This window comes from Suncus etruscus, chromosome 9, assembly GCF_024139225.1.
Source record: "Suncus etruscus isolate mSunEtr1 chromosome 9, mSunEtr1.pri.cur, whole genome shotgun sequence".
Taxonomy (NCBI): Eukaryota; Metazoa; Chordata; class Mammalia; order Eulipotyphla; family Soricidae; genus Suncus; species Suncus etruscus.
The window spans coordinates 35,036,140-35,061,049 of NC_064856.1; the positions used below are offsets into that span (position 1 = coordinate 35,036,140).

At 36.9% G+C, this 24,910-nt stretch overlaps 1 protein-coding gene across 1 annotated transcript in view; it reads right to left on the bottom strand.

Annotated features, from left to right (window-relative positions):
* The window catches only part of SEPTIN10 (septin 10), a 95,438-nt gene that overhangs the window by 29,446 nt on the left and 41,082 nt on the right, over positions 1-24,910 (bottom strand). The window contains 3 exon segments of the mRNA XM_049781370.1: positions 4,495-4,681; positions 13,261-13,456; positions 14,004-14,121. Coding sequence (XP_049637327.1) covers positions 4,495-4,681; positions 13,261-13,456; positions 14,004-14,121 — 501 coding nt within the window.

The following is a 24,910-nucleotide window of genomic DNA, read 5'->3' on the forward strand; positions in this document are numbered from 1 at the left end:
GGTCTTTCTTGTAGGTAAGGTTACAGGAAGAGTGGGGGGTGGGGTTACATCGGCCCCCTTTGTAAAAAGGGGGGCAGATGTAGCCCCATCTCCCCATTCTTTGTGTAACCTTACCTACAGAAAAGACCTGCCCATTCCTGGGCAGAGTCTTTGGTAGGTAACAAAAAGGTTTGGCCTCAGAGGCAAGGGGATTTGCATGACTGGAGAAAGGGCAGGAGGAAAGATTGTTGAAAGTCAAGTTAGAATGCAGGGCTGAATAAGGATTCAGCATAGATGGTTATGATATAGGCCATACATGTTGGGCAGGGCCTGGAATAAAGATGATCTACCTTGAAGCCTGCTTGTGAGTTTTCTACCCGCCACTCTCCTGAACTTTCAGACCCACCGGCTGATGAGAGTTGAAGCCACATGGCCTGGGACAGCAGAGAAAGGCCCCTCCATTCATCCCATCACTATCCAGCTCCATCCAAAGGGCCTCTTAATTATTTAGTTCTACAGTTGCAAATTTTGATTCTTTGGAAAAATAAACAAGATTGATAAATAACTAGCAAAACTCACAAAGAAAGGGAGTGAAACTTAAACAATTTAGAAATGAAAAAAAATGGAGATCAGTACAGATACTACAGAGATTCAAAGGGTAATCAGAGACTACCTTGAGAAACTCTAAGCCACAAAACATAAGAACCTGGAAGAAATGGAAAAATTCTTCTTATAATCTTCCAAGGTTGAATAAAGATTATCAAGCATATTTAAACAGACCCATCACTATTGAGAAAATTAAGATAGTAATCAAAAGTCTTCCTAAAAACAAAGCACAGGCCCAGATGGATTCAATAAACACTTCTCTCAAACCTTCAAGAGGACCTAATGCCTATACTTTTCAGGCTCTTCCAGAAAACTGAAGAAACAGAAACACTATGAAATAGTTTTAATAAAGCTAACATCACCCTAATACCAAAAACAGAGATGCCACAAAAATGAGTACTGGGGCTGGCGATGTGGCACTAGAGGTAAGGTGTCTGCCTTGCAAGTGCTAGCCAAGGAAAGATCGCGACCGTGGTTCGATCCCCCAGCATCCCATATGGTCCCCCCAACCCAGGGGCAATTTCTGAGCACTTAGCCAGGAGTAACTTCTGAGTATCAAACGGGTGTGGCCTGAAAAACCAAACAAACAAACAAAAATGAGTACTACAAACCAACATCCCTTATGAACACAGATGTAAATATTCAACAAAATTCTAGTAAATAGGATCCAATGACTTAGCAAGAAAGTCATTCACCATGAACAAGTAGGATTCATTCTGGAGATGCAGGATGGTTCAACATTTTCAATTCAAATCACGAAAAGAAAAATTAAAAACTACATGATCATAATATAATCAGAGAAAGCATTTGTTAAGATTGATACCCATTCATGATAAAACTCTCAAGAAGATGAAAATGGAAGTAACTTTTCTCAATATAGGCAAGGCCATTTACCAGAAGCTCATGGCAAATGCTATGTTCAATAGACAAAAAGTGAAAGACTTTCCCCTAAGATCTGGCATAAGACAAGGCTATCTCCTAAAGCCTCTCCTATTCAATATAGTACAGGAAATATTTTCCATAACAGTCAGGCAAGATAATGATATAAAGGGCATGTAGAATAGTAACTAAATAAGTCAAGCTCTGACTGTTTGTAGATATCATGCCACTATATTTAGAAAACCCTAAAGGCTCTTACCAAAAAGATTCTAGAAACAATAGATTCATATAGCGAAATGACAGGCTATAAAATTATCACATAAAATTAGTAGATTTCTTGTATACAAATAAAGATAAAGAAATGGACATTAAAAAATATCCCATTCACATTTGTACCATAGAAGTTCAAATACGTTGGAATTAACGTTTCTAATGAGGTGAAGAACCTATACACAAAAAACTACAAATCACTGCTTCAGGAAAAAATAGAACACAAGGAAATGGAGATACCCTGTTCATAAATTGGGAGAGTTAACATCATTAAAATGGCAATTCTCCCCCAAAGAATTATACAGATTTAATATAATTATTCTAAAAACTTCATGACATGCTTCAAAAAAAGTGGATCAAACACTTCTGCAATTCATTTAGAACATAAATGCCCAGGAACAGCTAAAGCAACCCGTAATAAAAAGAAGATAGAGGCATCACTCTACCCAACTTTAAATTGTCTTACAAAACAATAATCATTAAAACAATATGGTACTGGAATAATGACAGATCCTCAGATCAATGGATCAGACTGGAGTATTCCGAGAATGTTCTCCAGAAATACAATTAATTAATTGTTGATAAAGAAGCAAGAACACAAAAAAGGAGTGGGGAGAGATAGCACAGCGGCGTTTGCCTTGCAAGCAGCCGATCCAGGACCAAAGGTGGTTGGTTCGAATCCCGGTGTCCCATATGGTCCCCCGTGCCTGCCAGGAGCTATTTCTGAGCAGACAGCCAGGAGTAACCCCTGAGCACCGCCGGGTGTGACCCCCCCCAAAAAAAAAAAAAAAAAACCAAAAAAAAAAGGAGTGGGGAAAGCCTCTTCAACAAGTGGTATTGGGACAACTGCTCAGCCACATGGAAAAAAGGCAAACTCAGACCTCCATCTAACATCATGCACAAAGCTCAAATCCAAATGGATAATATCAGACCCAGAATCGTAAGATACACAGAACACTTAGGTAAAACGCTGAATGACATTATGACCAAAGGCATCTTCAAGGAGGAAACACTGCTGTCCAAAAAAAATAAATAAAAGCAGATATAAACAAACCTTAATATGAGAAGCTTCTTCACATCAAAGGAATTAGTATCTAGGATACAAAGGCCATCCACAGAATGGGAGAAACTATTCACCCAAACCCATCAGATAAGGGGCTAATATCAAAAATATACAAGATACTGACAGACTTAACAAGAAAAAAAAAATCTAACTCCAGCAAGAAATGGGGAGAAGAAATGAATAAACGCTTCCTTAAAAAAGAAATACAAATGGCCAAAAGACACATGAAAAAAAAATGCTGCACATCACTAATCATCAGGGAAGTGCAAATCAAAAGAACAATGAAGTCCCATCTCATGCCACAGAGATTGCACATATCATAAAGAACAATCAGTGCTTACGAGGATGTGGAGAGAAAGGAGCTTTTATGTATTGCTGGTGGGAACGCTGTCTAGTCCAGCCTTTTTGGCAAATAACACGGAGATTCCTCAAAAAAAAACTGGAAATTGAGCTACTATATGATCCAGCTATACCACTCCTAGAAACACAATAACATAATATAAAAATGCCCTCCATATGCCTATATTCATTGCAGAACTATTTATAATAGTGAAAATCTGGAAACAATCCAGATGCCCAACAACAGATGAGTGGCTAAAGAAACTGTGGTATATATACACAATGGAATACTATGCAGCTGTCAGGAAAAATGAGACCATGAAGTTTTCCTATATTTGGATGGATACGGAAACTATTATGCTGAATGAAGTAAGCCCGAGGGAGAGAGATGGAGACAGAATAGTCTCGCTCATCTGGGTTTTCAGAAAACAAAAGACAGTAAGGTAATAATACTCAGTCAATAAAGATAAGGTCTGGAAGAATTGGCTCATGATATGAAGCTTATCATAAAGAGGGTGAGTGCAGTTAAGAGAAATAACTACACTAACAAAATCATGACATGGTAGTAAGAGAAACAGAATGACTGTCTTGAAAGCAGGCAGAATGGGAAAAGAGGGAGATGGGTGGCATTTGTGGAGGGAAGGCTGTATTGATGAAGAGAGTATACTTTTTATGACTAAAACCCGACTTCAAACATTTTTGTAATCATAGTATATTGTTAAAATATAAAATAAAAAATAAAAGTCAATCAAAAATAGCCTTACTGCTCATGTTCTGTAAATCCAATCTCACTAAATTATTGACAGGGATAATTAAAGTCGCATTTCCTATACAGAGTAACAGAAAGCTCTACTGATTTCTTTTGTAGTAAAATGACAGTAGTATTTAAACATACTATAAACAACTTAAAATTTAATTTGAATTAGTAATGACATCATCTTCATCAATGTATTATGAATCATAATTTTATAACACCTCATATTTATATATTCTTAGCACAGAAATTCAACATATGTGTTTGATATTCCAAATTAAAACAATTTATTATAAAACAGTATACTTTAACCTTTGTCAGTGAACTTCTCTTAACAGTATCATAAAGTAAAATAGTGTCAAATAAGGTATATTAAAAAATAAACGAGTATCTATATTCTCAAAAGCCAATTATTAAAAGATTAAAATTGATGTTAAAGTTTTCTTTTATCTCATTTTCCAATTTGAAAATAACCTAAAGATTACTAATGTTTCAAAAATGCACATGCTTTCACATATATATGTAATTCACATATCATAAAAATATTTTAGTAGTTTCAAATAACTATAAAAGCATAATAAGGTTACTTAGTTTTCAAACCCACCCTGCTATCAAGGCTCTTCATGGTTAAGAGATCAAGTGTCTTCAGAGAGTGGCCTGTAGGTGAAATGAAGTAGAGGCATACATGGATACGAGAATCATGGTAGTTAAAGAGTGAACGCTTAATTCTCAATTCTTCTTGGAGATAGGCTTCAAACTGAGCATCAATGTAGTTAACTATTGGCTGGTAGCTGAAAAACAATTCAAATCTTTAATACAATATATCAATGTTACCTCTAAAGTTTGAAAATTTATTTTACTATTAACAGTTCATATATCTGTTAAGATTCATTATTACCTAAACACAATGTATGGAACATGCATATACCAAAATAAAATGGCAATATGACTATAAGTTTTATAGAAAATAAAAACCTTTTACAATGATTCCTTCTCTCATTCACATGAGTATTTGTCTTTCTGACAAATATTCCTACACACCAAACTGAGTGAGGGTAGGCATTTAAACTGTTATCAAGCTAGATCATGGTGTATCATTTAACTGAGAAAAGGCATTCCAAAATTCTTTGCATCTTAAATTTGTAAGGCATGAAAAGTGTTAGTAAAGTGAGGAAAGATACACATCAAATAAAACTATCTTTATATTAATGAAGTACTAATAAAGTAGGCATATATATAGTAAAAGCACATCACACTATGCTGTGAATCTTTAGATCACATTTAACTGGTAACCCAGCAGGAAGCTGTTTAGGTCTTTGCATCATTAAAGATGAATATCATACCACAGTGCATGTTCAAAAGACTGTAATAATCTTGTTTTGAGATTAGTTTGTAGATATTGTACATTATTATGATATTCTAAACTGTGTGTATAATTCAGCATTCTTCTCTTCACTAGTCTCAATAAGTAAATCTGATTTTTCAAATGACAGTAACAGCAAATAAATTATGTCAAGTCCCTAAACACTTTTTATATTAAGTTAATTAGCCAATACAGCTGCATAATCTGTATAGCTGAGGCACTCAATAAGTGTATTCAGAAGTAAATTTTTCCAAAAATTTATCTGACTATTCTAATCCTTAGGGACTATCACTTCTTTTGAACTCATAGAATACTTCCTTCTATTCATTTACATGATAAGCAATTTGAAGACAGAGGCAGCACATTTTTGTTTCTCTACAAGAAGCATACTACTTTAAACATCAGTGGATGGGCATCATTCTCGGAAAATTGGTGTAAATGTCACTCAACATGATTCCCTCCCCAAACTAAGAAAGTAGTAATTAAAAAGTACTATTTTCAATATAGGCTTTTAAAGAAACTTTTATTAGTGACTGAAAATAAATCTTTAATATTATAAAAACTAAATAGTCAAAAAAGAGTATCTTAAATGCTTTGGCATCATTCTTGTCTTCTTGAAAGCAAAAACATTTTCTCCTAAACAAATACACTTAATATGCCATTAGGATATCTCACTCTTCCAAAGAAATAAGATATTTTGGTTTAAAATATAAAATTTACACCCTTACATTGAAATACTCAAAATGGTAAGAAAATAACCAGATCAAAATTCAAAAGGAAACAGATAAGCAGAAAAGATAACAACACAGACCAAAACAACCTAAAATAAACCTATAAGTGGATCAAATAAAGCCTGAAGGCTGTTTTGTAAATGAATTCTTACTGAAACCAACACAATCAGTTGTTTGTGTCTATGACCGCTTTTATACTCCAATGATAGAGATCAGATAGAAAGCAAATGTTCTGAAATGCTTTAAATAATTGCTTCCCAACCGTTTTTGAAGAAATTTTAATTCTTCTACTAAAATCATCAATGTTAATTTCATTCAGGAGCTATTTGTCATTCTATTTCAAGAAGAAAAAAAAAAGTGAAGTCCAGAAGCCATGCATAGTACTTAGGACCTAAATTCCAGCATCTTAGAAGCCTGAATTCATTTCCATCTTGCTGAAAGTTTTTATCAAGAATGGGTGTTGGATACCACTCCTAGGAATATACCTGAGGAACACAAAAATACAATACAAAAATCCCTTCCTTACTCCTATATTCATTGCAGCGCTATTTACAATAGCCAGACTCTGGAAACAACCAACATGCTCTTCAACAGATGAGTGGCTAAAGAAACTGTGGTACATATACACAATGGAATACTATGCAGCCGTCAGGAGAGATGAAGTCATGAAATTTTCCTATACATGGATGTACATGGAATCTATTATGCTGAGTGAAGTAAGTCAGAGGGAGAGAGAAAGAAGCAGAATGGTTTCACTCATCTATGGGCTTTAAGAAAAATGAAAGACATTTTTAACAGTATCTCAGAAACAAGAGAGATGAGGGCTGGTAGGTGCAGCTCATGACATGAAGCTCATCACATAGAGTGATGAGTACAGTTGGAGAGATGACTACACTGAAAACTATCATAACAATGTGAATGAATGAGGGAAGTAGAAAGCCTGTCTCGAGTACAGGTGTAGGGGGGTGGGGAGAAGGAAGATCTGGGAAATTGGTGGTGGGAATGTTGCACTAGTGAAGGGGGGTGTTCTTTACATGACTGTAATCATACAACTATAATTATGTTTGTAATCACGGTGTTTAAATAAAGATAATTATAAAAAAAAGAATGGGTGTTGGACTTATGAATGTTAAGGATCTTTGCATCTGTGTTTATCAGAGATATTGGCCTGTAATTTTCTTTTTTTTGGGCAGCATTTCAGTCTGGTTTTGGTAACAAAGTGATGTTGGCTTCATAAAACCTATTTGGAAGTGGTTTTTTTTGTTTTTTTTTTTTTTCTTTCCAATTTTATGAAAGATCCGGGCCAGGTTTGGTAGTAGTTTCTCTTGAAAGGTTTGAAAGAATACATTAGTGAATCCATCTGGGCCTGGGCTTCTGTTTTTGGCAGGCATTAAATTACGTTTTTAATTTCCTCAACAGTGATGGGGGTGTTTAGATATGCTACATCCTCCTTATTCAACTGTGGAAGGTTATAAGAGTCCAAGAATTTATCCATTTCTAGGGGCCGGGTAGGTGGCGCTGGAGGTAAGGTGTCTGCCTTGCAAGCGCTAGCCAAGGAAGGACCTCGGTTCGATCCCCCGGCGTCCCATATGGTCCCCCCAAGCCAGGGGCGATTTCTGAGCACATAGCCAGGAGTAACCCCTGAGCATCAAACGGGTGTGGCCCAAAAACCAAAAAAAAAAAAAAAAAAAAAAGAATTTATCCATTTCTTCCTGGTTCTCATGTTTAATGGCACAGAGTTTCTCAAAGTAGTCTCTGATTACCCTTTGAATCTCTGCAATATCTGTAGTGATCTCTCCCTTTTCATTTCTAATACGGGTTATCAAGTTTCTCTTTCTTTTGAGTTTTGCCAATGGTCTATCAATCTTGTTTATTTTTTCAAAGAACCAACTTCTTCTTTCATTGATCTTTCAAATTCTTTTTTGGGTTTCCACTTCATTGATTTCTGCTTTAAGTTTTGTTATTTCCTTCTTTTTCCCTATTTTTGGTTCCTTTTGTTGATCATTTTCTAATTTTATAAGCAGTGTCATTAAGCTGGTTAGATATGCCCCTTCTTTCTTCCTGATGTGTGCTTGCAAAGTTATAAATATTTCTCAGTACTGCTTTTGCTGTGTCCAAAAGATTCTGATAGTTTGTGTCTTCATTGTCGTGTTTCCAGAAAAGTTTTGATTTTTTCTTTGATTTCATCTTGAACCCACTGATTGTAGGCTGTTTAATTTCCAGTTGTTAAATTTTTTCTTGTGTCCCTTTGTAGTTCCCATCTAATTCCAGAGCCTTATGGTCAGCAAATGTAGCTTGCAAAATTTCTATCCTCTTGATTTTATGGAGGTATGCTTTATGTGCCAGCATATAGTCTATCCTGGAGAATGACCCATGTACATTGGAGAAGAATGTCTATCCAAGTTTCTGGGGAGGGAGTGTCCTATGTATATCTACTAGTCCTCTTCCATTTCTCTTTCAGGTCAGCAAATATTTCAAATTGATGTTTTCATATGCTTACAATAAATTTCTAACAGGCTAACAGTGCTGTTGATGGATTGTTGATCATAGTTTTCTAGGGTGAATTACAATTTATGAAGTACTTTTTATGTATATTTTGTTGCTTTTTAAAATGAGAGGGTAGATCCGATTCATATTATTCATGACATTTGGAGATGGTGTTTAATTTTTTTTCTTTTTAATGTTTAACAACTTACTGCACATGGTAGGACTAACTTTATTGTATCTTACTGCGAGGCCATTCTTACGTACTTTCATGTCTCTTCCTTGCTCTTTCTTCCTCCCTTTTCTCCTTTCTTTCCCTTTGCCTTTCCTTTTAGTTAGCATAAATATCTTTCATTATTTGTAAGAGTTAGTTTTTAAAGATCATGTACAGACATTTTCATCAGGTATTAAATTTTATCCTGTTATGAAGATTTTTATCAATTTAAGTTGATGATTCATTTTGTATTGATTATTATTAATACCATCTTGGCTAGTATTTGTGTTACTCTTGTTTTTTGTTTTTTTTTTTGGGGGGGGGGGTTTACATTTGACAGCGCTCAGGGGACCATATGGGATGTCAGGATTTCAACCCCCATCCATCTGCATGCAAGGCAAACGCCTTACCTCCATGCTGTCTCTCCGGTCCCTATGATATAGTTTTTCTAGGGCTCTTTTATAATTTCTCATTTTTTAAATCTCTGATTTGATTTATTTGAGCATTTTCTTTTATTTTCCTTGAATCTAGCCAGTTTTGTTTTGTTTATTCTTTCAAAATCAGCTTGGTTTCTTTTTTTGACTCATTTTATTATTTTCTTGATTCCCATTTATTGATTTATGCTATATATCTTTCTCCAAATTATGCTATTCATTTATTGTTCTTTCTCCAGTTACTTGGGATATGTTTTTGGTTCTTCATTTGAGAAAGCTTTTATTTCTTTATGTAACCCTGTATTGGTATGAATGTCTCCTTTTTTTTTTTTGATGCTTCATAGATTATAATAGTTCTTTCCTTCCTTCCTTCCTTCCTTCCTTCCTTCCTTCCTTCCTTCCTTCCTTCCTTCCTTCCTTCCTTCCTTCCTTCCTTCCCTCCCTCCCTCCCTCCCTCCCTCCTTTCTTCCTTTCTTTTTTTTTCTTTCTTTTTTTAATAATACTTTCATTTAAGCACCATGATGAAAAACATGTTTGTAGTTGGGTTTCACCCCCCCATTTAAAAGAACTGGTACTAACAAATATATAGTTCTTTCCAACATATATATATAATATATATATTATATATATGTTAATGCACATTCTTCTCTTGTATACTCAGAAAATTCTCCAGGATAGATTACATACTACAGATATCTAATTATAAATATACTGATATAAACATCATATTAGCATCCTCTCAGACCACAATGCCATAAAGGTAGAAAATCAACCATAAAAAGAAAATGAGGGGAAAACTCGAACACATGGAACATGAACCAAATGGTGCGAAATACAACTGGATCAAAGAGGAATTATAGTAAGAAATAAAATATTTCTTGAAACTAATGAAAATAAAGGAAAAAACTTAGTAAGAAAAAATAGAATTCCTGTCTCAAATATAAACAGGGGTTAGGGGTGAAGGGAGATGGGAAGCATTGCTGGTGGGAAGGTGAATGGGGGGGGGGGAAATAGTTTGGAGTAAGTTTTTTATTCTTTTCCCCCATTTTTGAGTATGACTCTAAATAATCAAAAACATGGAATCAACTAAATGCTCATCAGTGCATGACTGGATAAAGAAGCCATGATAAATATTTGAAGATATATCACTGCCATTAGAAAACATTAAATTCTGCAGTTTTTGAATGAAACAAATGAATTTTATTTCTTTGGGTTTTCTGGGGGGACACACCCTATGTCGCTCAGGGTTAATCCTAACTATGCGCTCAGAAATCGCTCCTGGCTTGGGGGATCATATGGGATGCCAGGGGATCAAACTGTGGTCCATCCTAGGCTAGTGTGGGCAAGGCAGATGCCTTACCACCTACGTCATCACTCCAGCCCCATAAACAGATGAAATTTAAGGCAATTATGCTAAAGAAAGTAAAAGACGTATGTGCATAAAATGAATAACAAAATAAAAAGGAGCTTCTCAAAACAAAAACAAAACAACAAACTTACTCCTGGACTCAGTGAAAACTATGGTGGCTACCAAAACATAGAATGGGTGATAGAACCAACAGAGGTAGTCCTAGAGCTTTGAGGTTGGAGAGCAGTACTATACCTATCGCGGTGCAAAAGAGAATCAACAAATTCTATAAACCAATGATAAATTAATAAATTACTGTTAAAAGGTCTTTGAGAAGGAAATAAAATTAGGAATGAATTAAGATTCAATAGCTTATGGCCTGGGGGAAGTTCCCATGGTACAGAACACTAAGAGAGCAGTCAGCCTGCTTACCAGGCTGAAAAGATCAGTGCTAAAAGTTCAGGGAGGTCAAAGTCACTGGAATTTATTTAAGAGAACACAGTTGTATCAACAAAAAGTACTAGAGATCTAGAAAGTAGCTCACTCTAGACTTTGGCCATGACCTGTATATGTATGTGAGCAAAATACCTAAGGCCATGGTATTGATAGCAGGCTTCATAACAATTACAAAATTATACCATTGTCAAAATTAATTAAACTGTACATAAAAAATTAGTTCATTAACATATTCTCTATATAAATAAAATATCAAAATTATTTCATAAGAAACAAAAAAGAAGTATATAGTTATATAAAAATCTGAAAAAATTAGAGATGAATTGTTAAAATTAATCACAAAATTTAAGGAAGTTTCTACATTCATGATATTTATTCTCTTTTTTTGGTTTTTTGGCCACACATAGTAATGGTCAGTGGATAATTCCAGTTCAGTATTTGGAATCACTACTGAAGTGTTCTGGATACCATCCAGTGCCAAGGCTCAAACCTGGGGCTCCCGTATGCAAAATGTGTATTTTAGCCCTTTGAACTATCAACTATCAACCTGGATAAAATAAAATAAATTTTATTTCTACACATCAAAACAAAGTGAAGCCAAAAAACGTTTTTTAAAGAAGCTTTGTTTTGATTTTTATTTGTTGGACAATGCCCAGCTGTGCTTAGGGCTTACTTCTGGTCATATTCAAGGAACCATATATGGTCTTAGGAATCACACTGAAGTTGACTGCATGCAAAATATGCTCCTTAATCACAATATTATCTTCTCTGGACCCTGAAATAAATTTCTTTTAAATGGCATTTATGACTTTCAAAACTGAGAAATATTGAATTAGCTTAAGTAAAATTATGTAATAGTTTATTATATAGAATTTTACATAATAAATAGAAAACAGGGCCAGAGAAACTGTATAGTGGTAAGGCACTTGACTTGCATGTAGCTAACTCAAGCTCAATCCCAAAATCCCATATGGTCTCCAGAGCACTGCCATAAATAATTCCTCTAAAGCATCCCTAAATGTGACCCAAAAGCCCACCCACATGCCTTGTCCCACTCAAAAATATGAAAAGGAAAAATACAGAAAATAATATTATATTATAATATATTATTATAATATATTATATTATAATAAGATTATAGAGTTAAGGCAACAAATAAAAGACCAATTATTTCTTAACATTTAAAAAACCAAATGTGTTGAAAGGCTAACAAACTCACAAAATGAGCAAATTCTACAAAATATTTCCCCTTTAAAAAAAAAAGCTTAAGAAACCAGATTATTATCTATAATAAAAATATTTAAATCTCAAAAATGGGGGAAAAGAATAAAAAACTTACTCCAAACTATTTTCCCCCTGTACAGTTTTGAAAACACAAGATCTAAAATTAATCTCTATAATACTTTGGAGTAATAAGGATAAAATAAAAGTTTAAACAGAAATATCAAAATTTTCTGCAGTGATGAATTAACCTTGCGATCCGGTTAAAATTTCATAATAAATTCATGCATAAAGTATTTGGTCATTATATATGTTTGCCACATGTCTTAACTTTATTTTCAATACTGGTAAATTTGGGGCAGAGGAAAAGGCTCAATTAATAGAACAGATGTCTAGCATGTATAAGGCTTTAGTTCAATTCCTGGTACTACAATGGCTTGGCGTGGGCACTGCTTTGGTATACCTTTGTGAACCTTATGCACCAATATTGCAAACAGCAGTGCAATGCTGGGCTTGATTATCCAATTGTCAAGTCTCAATGCTGGCCTAAGCACTGATGGGGGTGACTACTCTATACAAGAATAAAATATAATACTGGTTAAAAATAATCAAAACCAATTTGTTTACTAGAATATACTTCAATAAAAACATTGAAATTATTCTAATGAAATCAGACTAGTGAATTGGAGAGGTAGTACAGTGGGTAGGATACTTGCTTACAGGTGGCCAACCAGGTTGGAACCCTGACATATAGTCCCCCAAGCCTAACCAGGAGTGATCCCTGAGTGCAGAACCAAGAGTAATCACTAAGCTCCACTGGGTGTGTCAATCGCGCTAACCATAACTATCAAGACTAGATAATGTTAACAGAAACTTAACTCTAGAAAGTATGAATTTCCATAATAGAAAATAAAAGGGCTAAAATATTAGTACAGTGGATAGAGGGCTTGCCTTGCACTTGGCCCACTCAGGTTTAAACCATGGCACTCATAAGGTCTCCCAAGCCTAGCAAAGTGATCACTAAGCACAAACAAAATGCCCAGAAAATAAAATGAGTTCATGCAGCAAGAAAACAAAAAACTTGAATGAGAAAAACTTGTTTTATCAAAAGACATTTACCTTTCTTCTTTGTTTATCTGGTCACCAAATCCCACTGTATTCACAACTGTCAGTTTCAATCGAACATCACTTTCCTGGAGTTCATATGTATGAGCCTTAAGTCTAACATGAGGATAAAAATGTGAGGATTCATGGTCTTCAAAATTTGTATTAAACAATGTATCAATCAATGTTGATTTTCCAATTCCTGTCTCGCCTGAAAGAAACAAAGGTATATCTTCAGAACTACAAACTCCTAGAACAAATACAAATATTTCAAAGTTGGTGTCATCTATGAAAGAAATAACATGAGGCTGGCCCAGTGTCATAACATCACTCACACTCACACACACACACACAAATATGTATTCTAAGGCCGGAGAGGTAGCACAGTGGTAGGGTGTTTGCCTTGCACGCAGCCAACCCAGGACTGATTGTGGTTTGATTCCCAGCATCCTATGGTCTCCCAAACCTGCAGGAGCGATTTCTGAGAGTAGAGCTAGGAGTGACCCCGAGCGCCACAAGGTGTGACCACTCCCCGCAAAATGTATTCTAAAGCATTCAGACCACTGAAGACAGCAGTAAAATAAGTTTAGAAAATAAATACATTGAAAGCAATATAATTAAGAAAAACAGAAGTACAAAAATTAAATGACTAAAAATCATGTGATCATCATCTCAAGTTAACAATAGGAACATAAAATTGAATAAAATAAATGTAAGTTATATAAAGGAACAACTTATACTAGGACTTTAGCACTTACCTACACAGAGAATGTTAAAACAGAAGCCTTGCTGAATGGATCTATTGACCAGCTGATCAGGCAAACTCTCAAAACCAACATGGCCACATATAGTTAAAGAACGCACATTTTCTTTTCTCTGAAAAAATATTAAAAAATAAGTTATATTAAAAAAGGTAGGTACATTTAAAATGATTTTCTGTAGAAAGACAAAAACAAAGCTTTATAAAAATAGAGAAAGACATTTAAAAAGATAAAAATAAAAGCCATAACATTTTGTCATCATTGTATCTTCTCCAAGATACATCAGATTAAGTTAATTTATGAAAAATCTATGACCAACTCTTCAAAACATCTATATCTATTCTCTTTATAAAAGGAATACAAAATTATTAATTAAAATATTTTATTTTCAAAAACAGAAAACAATCAAATAATTAAAGCATATTCATTTACAAAACATAATTGTTTAAGCTCATTAAAATGCTTATGACAAATTTTAATAACTCAGTTACATGAAAATCTCATGTGGCATGGACTTAATGTCCCAACAGCTCCACCAGGCAGCCATCAAGCTATACCTGATGTTATTTTTCCTTCAAGGCAGGGAAGTTGGTCCCTATTAACCAATTTCTTGGGGATCCAAGGACAGCCTGGCATAAGGAATTGCTCTTTTTTAGGGGGAACACACCTGGTGACACTCAGAGGTTACCCCTGGCTATGCGCTCAGAAATCACTCCTGGCTTGGGGGACCATATAGGATGCCGGGGGATTGAACCATGGTCAATCTTAGGTTAGCGCATATAAGATGAACACCCTACCGTCTGTGCCACTGCTTCAGCCCCACGAATTGCTCTTTTAAGGAAAGTAAAATCAATCTTAAATCAATACTTAAGCCTTTTGGTCCATTGCCCTTTCAGGAAAAAGTTTCGGGAGTAGACAAAGTAAAATAGAACACATTTGAGAATTAAAGGAAGGTGAATAAGTCTGCTTGCAATGAATTTTTCTAATTTTCTTTCTCTGGAATTATCTTCAATTTTCCATTGTCCTTGTAGGGTATTTTTACTGAGTTTAAGCTATAACAACAGAAGGAGGTGAGACCCAGGAGAACAAGTGGGTGTGTAGAGTAAGTAAAGTGATATGCATAATAACCTATCAATAACAGTATTGTAAACACATGGGGGGGTGTTTTAGGGGGAGGGGGAATGGAGCCTTCCATGGGACATGCTGAATAAACTTGGGACATCAGTAAGGGGAAATGGACACTGGGAAAGAAATTGATATTGGAACATTATATATACTTGAAACTTATTAATAATCTTGTAATTTAATGGGTTCTTTAAGTTAAAAAATTTAAAAATTAAAAAGAAAGAAATGAAGTTATTAGTATGTTTAGAAGAAGATAAATTATTGGAGATCAGACATACATTAAATCTTAAGTTTCTGTATTATATATAAACTAAAATGATATTGTTTGAAGGCAATGATTGTAAGTTCAAGTCTCTAACAATTATATAAAGGTCTAAAAGAGGCCAAAAAGGGCTGATACAGCTACACAAAAACAAGTATTAAATTATTCAGAAACCAGCCCAAACAAAGATGGATAACGGACAACACCCAAAGAGAAACAGAGGAAAACAAAGTAAAGAAAGAAGCTTCGCTTCTTGCCAGTAAATTTTATGGGGTCAGAGCAATAGCATCATGGGATGGCATTTACATGTGGCTGAACCAAATTTGATCTGCTGAGCTTGCCAGGAGTAATTTCTGAGCACAGAGTCAAAAATAAACCGAGTGCCACCAGGTTTGTCCCCCCTAAAAAAAAAAAAAGAATATATGTATATATTTTGCTATAAGAGGTCATTTTACAGGTGCTTGAGCAGGGGGTTGGTTGGGGGGTTAAGTGTGCTAAAGTATTAGTATGTTTAGAAGGAGATACATTATTGGGGATCAGACATACATTAAATCTTAAGTTTCTGTATAATATATAAACTAAAATGATATTGTTTGAAGGCAATGATTATAAGTTCAAGTCTCTAACAATTATGTAAAGGTCTAAAAGTGTTTATCTGGTCACCAAATCCCACTGTATTCACAACTGTCAGTTTCAATCGAACATCACTTTCCTGGAGTTCATATGTATGAGCCTTAAGTCTAATATGAGGATAAAAATGTGAGGATTCATGGTCTTCAAAATTAGTATTAAACAATGTATCAATCAATGTTGATTTTCCAATTCCTGTCTCCCCTGAAAGAAACAAAGGTACATCTTCAGAACTACAAACTCCTAGAACAAATACAAATATTTCAAATATTTCATGCGTCTAGACAAGTGTTCTATCTAGTCACATCCTCAGTTCCAGAAAAAAAGTTCTAAGGTTCAAAACTTTACCTTTAAAAACAAGAGAAGCTGTGCTGAATACCTGGCAATGCAATCCTAACTGACCTTGAGATCAAATCTCTGGGGGAGAGCTTCAACCAGCCTCAGCAAAAAGCTAGCTGGCAGCTGAGACATTTATCAAGACTGCTTGTGCCTAGTCAAAATCTAAATGCTACTATGCAAGTCACAAGCCAAGATAGAAAGTATCCGGCAAACTTCTGAAAGAACATTCAGTAAACAAAGGGACTCAGTGCTAGTTGTGCAAAAAGATTGCCAATTAGATTGTGTTCCCTGCCTTCAGACTCGCTGGAATGGAGAACTTAGTTCATTCTTAAACCTACCTTGAAAAATAAACTTCCCAGCCACCTACTACCCAGATGAATTTGACAACAGTTGTCTAGGAATTACTGAGCACTAGCAACCTGGAACCACTAATCATATTTTAGACCCTATTTTGTTTTGTTTTTTTGTTTTTTTGGGACACACCTGGTGACGCTCAGGGGTTACTCCTGGCTATGTGCTCAGAAGTCGCTCCTGGCTTGGGGGACCATATGGGACACCGGGGGATCGAACCGCAGTCCGTCCTAGGCTAGCGCTGGCAAGGTAGACACCTTACCTCTAGTGCCACCATGCTGGCACTTTAGACCCTCTTAACCTGGCGTCTATGAGCTTTTTGGCACTTGTAACCCTTCAACCACAGGTTATTCCTCATCAAACTTGGTAGATGAACATTCTCCAACACAAACTCCTGATAGCTAACTAGTCAGTTGTAATTTGGCCACCAATACTCCCCTTGAAACTTGTTTTCAACTTTTAGTTGCATATCCAGACTATTCAAGTTTTGCCAAACACTTAAGACTTCATATTCCTAAATAAAGCACGAACTCAGTTGAAGTCTGCATAAGAATTGTTGCCAGAAACCCTGCACAAAATTGAGTATAGAGGTATATTTTATGACTCAATACAATTAGCCAGGCAAATAAAAGCAAAGATAAATGAAACAACATCAAATTATGAAGCTCTGTACAACAACAACAACAAAAAATTGACTAGAATAAAAAATATCCCATAGACTGGGGAAAATATTTGCCATTGCTCATCTGAGAAAGAGTTAATATCCAAGATACATACATACATATATATACATATAAAGCACTTGTAAAACTATTTTAAAATCATCAAAATATGAGAAGAGGACTGGGTAGGGGACTTGCCTTTCACATTGTTGTAATCCTTAGTACCCCATATGGAGGTCACCAGGAGTGATTCTGGAGTTTAAGGCTTCCTAGGAGGAAGCCTAGAACATCTGGGTTGTGGCCCAGAAATCAAATTATAGGGAGAAAACAAGGAGAACATATAACCATAGATTTCCCAAAGACATGTAAATGGCCAATAGAAGCATCACATATCATCAGAAAAAATGCAAATAAAAACAATGAGATCTTACTCTGGTGAGACTTGCATACATCAAAATGGACAAAAACAACCAGTGTTGGCATGAATATGGAGAAAAAGCAACCCCCATCCACTATTGGTGGAAATGTCAACTAATTCCATCTCTTTGGAAAACAATATAAACACATAAATTAAAAATTTTTTAAAAGGAATTGAGTTTCCCCATGACCCAGAAATTGTACTTCTTGGCTTCTACCCCAAAGGCCCAAAGATGCTTTTCACTCCTATGTTCGCTGAAGCTAATATCTGGAAAAAAGACAAGTGATCAAGAAAAAATATATGCATATGTGTATATATCACAGTGAAATACTACTCAGCTCCAAAAGCAAACAAAATAGATAAATTGCCACTATATCGATGAATCTGAAAAGTACCATGCTGAATGAAGTCAGTGAAAAGGAGAGATATTCGAATGATCACTCTCATACATGAGATATAAAGAAACATAATACAGAAATAATAAATAATGGGCAAGAGCCATTACACAGCGGGTAGTGTGTTTGCCTTGCATGCGGCCAACATGGTTTCGATCCCCAGAATCCCATAGGGTTCCTCAAACCTGCCAAGAGTGATTCCTGAGAGCAGAGTCAGGATTAACCCTTAAGTATTGCTGGGTATAACCCAAAAAACAAAATAAAACAAATAGAAATAAAAGAAATAACAAATCACCAAAGAGAACAGAAAATGTGAACTCACTAGAGAACTGAGCTTACCACAAAGGAAAGTGGGTGGAACTAAAAAGGGACACTGATTATCATATTATTAACAGCACTGTATATCACACTGTCTCAAATAAAATTCTAAAACAAAGAAAAGAGAATGGAATGGAACAGAACAGAACAGAATGAAATGGAATGGAATGTGATGCCAATGGTGGTCTCCCCCTGCCTCTATGACTTTTATGAAGTGATAGAGAGGACAGTCCTAAGAAGGGAATATGTGGTGAATTTTCTAGGGGGTAATATGAGGCAGACAGGTAGACAGGAAAGAGCTCTCCACTCCTATGGCAATGAATTCTAGCTAGTCTAAAAACAACTACCGTATTTTCTGGCATATAAGATGACTGGGCCTATAAGACGACCCCTATTTTCCTGTTAAAATATAGGGCGTGGGGCTATATTCGCCATATAAGACTACCTGTCTTTTAACACACACCAAATGGAAATTAAAAAACGTAAGAGATAAAAGAGTAGAACCCTCAAAGGTTAACAATATATGTTTAATAAAGCTAGATTTTGGAGTGCCACAATCATTTTACATTAGTCATTTGTAGTGAGTGTTATGTTTTAATTGTGATCTACATTAACAGGGAGAGGGGACTCCTCCAACAGCTGACTGGGGTGCAGTGATTAATAGGACAGCTAGAGGGAGACAGAGCGCCTCCTTTGTGTCTCATAAAAGCCGAACAAAAGAGTGAGCAGAGGAAAGCCACATACCAGCGATGAAACCTGGTGGCTGGATGAGATGCAGCACTCAGTAAATCAGCTCCTCTGTGTGCACTGAAAGATTAGCAGAGGACAAGCAGAGGACTGAGTGATGATGCCTGGCAGCTGGATGGGATGCAGTGGTGGGGCGGGGGTGGTGGTGGTGATTACTCGTCCCTGAAGCTGGAGTAAATTTCAGCATTCCATATACCAGTGTATAAGACAACCACCAACTTTTAAAACGTTTTCATGGGTTAAAAAGTCATCTTATATGCCAGAAAATATGGTATTGACCAAGACCTGAGAAGATCTTTAACTGGTGCCAGACCAGAGAAGACTGGATCCCCCTCCAGAAGAATAAAGGCAAGCAAAGAAATGTCAAGAAACGGGATAATCCCCAATAATTCCCAATTTTTTTCCATCTGAAGACTAAATATATAAAAGTCAGTCCTAAAAGCCATTCATGGCTCTCTCCACCTTGGGAGAAATCCATGTTCTCTCTTGAGTGCTTTACTCTCTCCCTTTCTTATCTTCTCACTCCCCTTCCTTAGTACCTCAAATAAAATCTATTTTTTACTTTACTGCTCATCTACTCCTGAAATTTTTTTCTTGAGGGAATGTGTAAACTGTATTTGCTCAACTTAAATTAGATTAGAAAATGATCAAAACAGTGTGGTACTGAAATAAAAGCAGGTGTTAATATGTAGATCAAAAGTAAACTCTCACTACATATGAACAGTTTACTAACAAAAAGTCCAAAGCATTAAACAGAAAAGTCTTTTCAATCAATGGAGTTTAGAAAGCTAGTTAACCATACTAAAGACTACTGGTCCAACTAAAATTGAAACAATATCTCAAACCATAAACAAAAGTTAATTCAAAACAGACTGAAAACTTGAACATCAAGAAGTTGAACATCAGACCCATATCCATAAAATGTATCAAAGAAATAATTGGCAGAACACTCCTTAATATTAACCTCATGTGTAAAGACACATGATTTAGCTCTTCTGGCAAATAAAATAAAAGCAAAAAAAGAAAACCACAGAAGAAAAAAATTATCACTCAGCCCAACAGTTTCTATACTGCACAGAAACTATGATCATAATAAAAAGGAACCAGGGAATTAACTCAAAGAGTTAGTGTACATGCTTTGCATGCCAAAGATCCAGCTCAACACTCGGCATCACATCACCAAAATACCTCTGGGAGGAACCATCTGAGCAACACTGAGTATGGTCTGAATACATAAAACGAAATAAAGTAAAGAGACACTGCATGGGGAAAAAATGTTCATTAGTAATTAAGATATATAAAGCACTGAAGGACTCCGCAAGGAAACAACAACCCCATCAAAAAATGGGGAAAATGGCCAGAGTAATAGCATAGCAGTAGGGCATTTGTCTGGCATGCTATCAACCTGGGAAGGACCTGGGTTCGATCTCTGGCATCCCATATGGCTCCCGAAGCCAACCAGGAGCAATTTCTGAGAGCAGAGCCAGGAGTAATCCCTTAGGCCCATGGGTGTGGCCAAAATAAATAAATAAATAAAAATAAATGAGGGAAAGAGTACAACAAAGAACACACACAGAAAACTGGTCGGCATATGAAAGTGTTCATCATTAGTGACTATCAGAGAAAATAAAAACAAAGCAATAAAATATCACTTGTTAAAAGAGCCTCTAGCAACAACAACAGAAAAAACAGTACTGTAAGGCTGGAGCAGTAGTACAGTGGGTAGGACGTTTGCCTTGCATGTGTTTCAATTACCTTGCCACCCGGTTTGATCCCAAAAATCCCATATGGTCCCTCAGAAAAGCCAGGAAAGATTCCTGAGTGCAGAGTCAGGTGTAACCCAAGCACCACTTTCAGGTATGGCCCACAACCTCCCTCCCTCAAAAACATAATGTAAAAGGAAAAGGAAACTCTGGTAATAGGAACTCTTTGATTTTTGGCAGGAACATAGACTAACGTAGCATGTATGGAAATATACAAGCAATAAAACAACTTCTCAAAAAACTGAAAGTAGAATTACCTTATCTAGCAATTATCTAGCAATTCTTCTGGCTTTGATATCTCTTCCAAGGGAAAAACAACCATGTTAATTTGAGTAGATATAAGCACACTGAGTTACTATAGCTAAGATCTAGAAACAACATAAGCATCCAAATACTAAGCTCTAAAATGAAACCATATGTTCTTCCATACATGGGCAGAATTAGAGGGTTTCATGTTAAATCAACAGTCAGGAGGAAAAAGACAACAGATTATCTTGGTCATAAGTAGTACATAAGAGAACAAAACAAGTTAGCAGATAATACCCAACCAAAAAAAAAAAAAAAAAAAGGCTTTAAATACAAAAACTGAGGTTAAGGAGTCGAAGTTAAGACAAGGGAATGGGGAGGAGAAGGGGACAGACATTAAAGGTACCATTGACGGTGCAAACAAAAAACAATCAGGAAGCCAACAAGGAAATAAAAGGCAAAGCACTGGAAAAAAAAAAGTCTAGTATTTAGGGCCCGGAGAGATAGCACAGCGAGACGTTTGCCTTGCAAGCAGCTGATCCAGCACCAAAGGTGGTTGGTTCAAATCCCGGTGTCCCATATGGTCCCCCATGCCTGCCAAGAGCTATTTCTGAGCAGCAGCCAGGAGTAACCCCTGAGCACCGCCGGTGTGGCCCAAAAACCAAAAAAAAAAAAAAAAGTCTAGTATTTAATGAACAAAGACAAAAGAAATAATCTAAGAATTGTAGGTATACCAGAAGGGGAGGAAATAGGGAAAGGGAAAGAACAAGTAGTCAGGGAAATAATAGCAGAAAACTTTCCCACCCTTTGGAAAGAAACTTTGGTGCAAATCCACCAGCCAATGATAAGACAAAATCAGAAGACTTGTCACCCTTTGATCTGTGCAAAAGCCAAGATCGCTATCTACAGATGACTGGCTGTTACAATCATGACTGGACAGTACATATCCTGGAACCAATAAAAAGCCCTAGCCTAGGTTTTGGTCTACGATTTGTACAACAAACAAGATCTCTAATTCCAGAGGTCTGACTGAGACAACTGCAACTGAACGGGTCATCTGAAAACATAATGAAAGACTCTATCCCAGGCACCATCCTAGGATCAGCACAATGACCAAGACCACCAACTATAGGGGACCACTTATTCTAGGGAAGGGAAGGGAAGGGGAGGGGAGGGGAGGGGAGGGGAGGGGAGGGGAGGGGGAAGGGAAGGGAGGGGGAGGGGGAAGGGGGAAGGGAAGGGAAGGGGGAAGGGAAGGGGAAGGGAGGGAAAGGGAAGGGAAGGGGGAAGGGAGGGGGAAGGGAGGGGGAAGAGAGGGAAAGGGAAGGGGGAAAGGAGGGGGGAAGGGAGGGGGAGGGAGGGGTAAGGAAGGGGAAGGGAAGGGGGAAGGGAAGGGGGAAGGGAGGGGGAGGGGAAAGGGGGAGGGGGAAGGGAGGGGAAGGGAAGGGGGAAGGAAAGGGGAAGGGAAGGGGGAAGGAAAGGGGAGGGGGAAGGGAGGGGAAGGGAAGGGGGAAGGGAGGGGGAGGGAGGGGGAGGGAAGGGAAGGGAAGGGAAAAGGGAAGGGAAGGAAGAAGGGAAGGGAGGGGGAAGGGAGGGGGAGGGAGAAGGGAGGGGGAAGGGAGGGAGAAGGGAAGGGAAGGGAAGAAAAAAGGGAAGGGAAGAAAGAAGGGAAGGGGAAGGGGAAAGGGGAAGGGAGGGGGAGGGGGAAGAGAGGGGGAAGGGAGGGGGAAGGGAGGGGGAGGGGAAAGGGAAGGGCAGGAAATGAAAGGAAAGGAAAGAGAAAGGGCAGGGCAGGGAAGGGAAGGAGGGAGGGAAGGAGGAAGGAAGGAAGGAAGGAAGGAAGGAAGGAAGGAAGGAAGGAAGGAAGGAAGGAAGGAAGGAAGGAAGGAAGGAAGGAAGGAAGGAAGGAAATGAGCTTTAGAGAGAATACAGCAAGTAAGGCACTTCTTACATATGGGCTAATTCAGTTTCTACCTATGACACCAAAATGATACCGAGAACTACTAATATTCCTTAGCACAAAGCCAGAAAATAACCTTGAGCACAGAGAAGTGTGGCAAAAAGAGAGGATGAAATAAAAGAAGGGTTCTCAATATACATAAACAATGAATGAATAGGTTTAAAAAAATTGCAACATTTGTATATAAAAGAAAACCATTGATTCAAGCCCTGGCTAAATCTCAAAGTTAAGACTAAAAACAGACATTTTTTTCCCCACACATGACTTGAGTTACTTTATTTTTTTACACATCCAGAAAGATGGATAAATATAAGCATTTTAAGGGATAGTGGTATACTAAAATTAAGCAGTTAGCAGTACCAGCAGTGACTTTGAGGTGTAACTACAGGTAGCTGAAGTAAACTCACTTTTTATTGTAGAAAGTGGCTAGAATTCTAGAATAGAATTCCAAACTCATGGACCCTAGTATAACATCTTTTCATGGTTACTCAAATACTAATCTGGATGCAGCCATTAAGAAATTTTACAAATATAACTAAGGTTCTAAATCAGTTAACCATAGAAAGGAAGATCTTGGGAAGTCAAATTGTGGGAGTCCTTAAGCAGACTGATGAAAAGTAATGAAAAGGCTTTGAACCATGAAATAGGTGCAGTTGAAGTGTAAATGATTCTTTGCTGTAGAAATACAAATCACATGATAAAAGATATAAATATAAATTAAATTAAGAAAATAAAATAAAATAAATTTTTAAATGGGGGCAGATGTGCTGGGGCAGAAGCAGTGGTGCAAGCAGTAAGGTGCTTGCCTTGCTTGCGCTAGCCTACAACAGACCTCAGCTCGATCCCCCGGTGCCCCATATGCTCCCCAAGCCAAGAGCGATTTCTGAGCGCATAGCCAGGAGTAACCCTTTAGTGTCACCAGGTGTGGCCCAGGAACAAATAAAAAAATATGGGGGCAGATATGGCAAGTTTTGGGCGGGTTGTTATTGTTTTTGGCATAAGCACTGCAAATATTGGGGATATTAGAAAAGTAATTCCCTTGGTCTAAGAGATACAAGTTGTCTCTACCCTTGAAGCATACTGTCATGAGACTGACTACAGGCTCCAGGCATGTTAGTTGTCAAACCCCAAGTCAACAACAATAGAACCAAGAAACCCAAACTACAAGCTATAACAAAAGGGACCAGTTACACTAGGAGTCCAGGGGCTAAGTGTGGAGCACTTAGCATGGGATGCATGTTGAACTCTATGATGGAGGAAGGTCAACACGGTTGGTGGGAACAGCCCTAGTTCACTGTCACAACACACCTTAAATACAACTGTGAAAGACTTGTAATTCACATTGATCTCAATAACAATTATATATTAAAAATATATCACATGACAGCCTAAGTACAATCACAGGAACAGATAGGGGAAGGCCATCAAAGAACTAAATTCTACTAACAATCTGAGGGAATTTGGAAGTGGACCTTCCACCTAGAACCCACCTAGATATATTCTGAATGTGACCACAAGTAGAGCAGCAGCTGTTCTGGAATGATTTTCAGACCAAAAAACTATGTGCGCTAGCAAAGTTGTTTTAAGCAAAAGAAATTGTGACAATATGTTATTAAGCAACAGTAACCCTTTATTTCTTTTTAGTCATAAAAACATATTATCTTATCATTAAGAATTGAGACAATAAA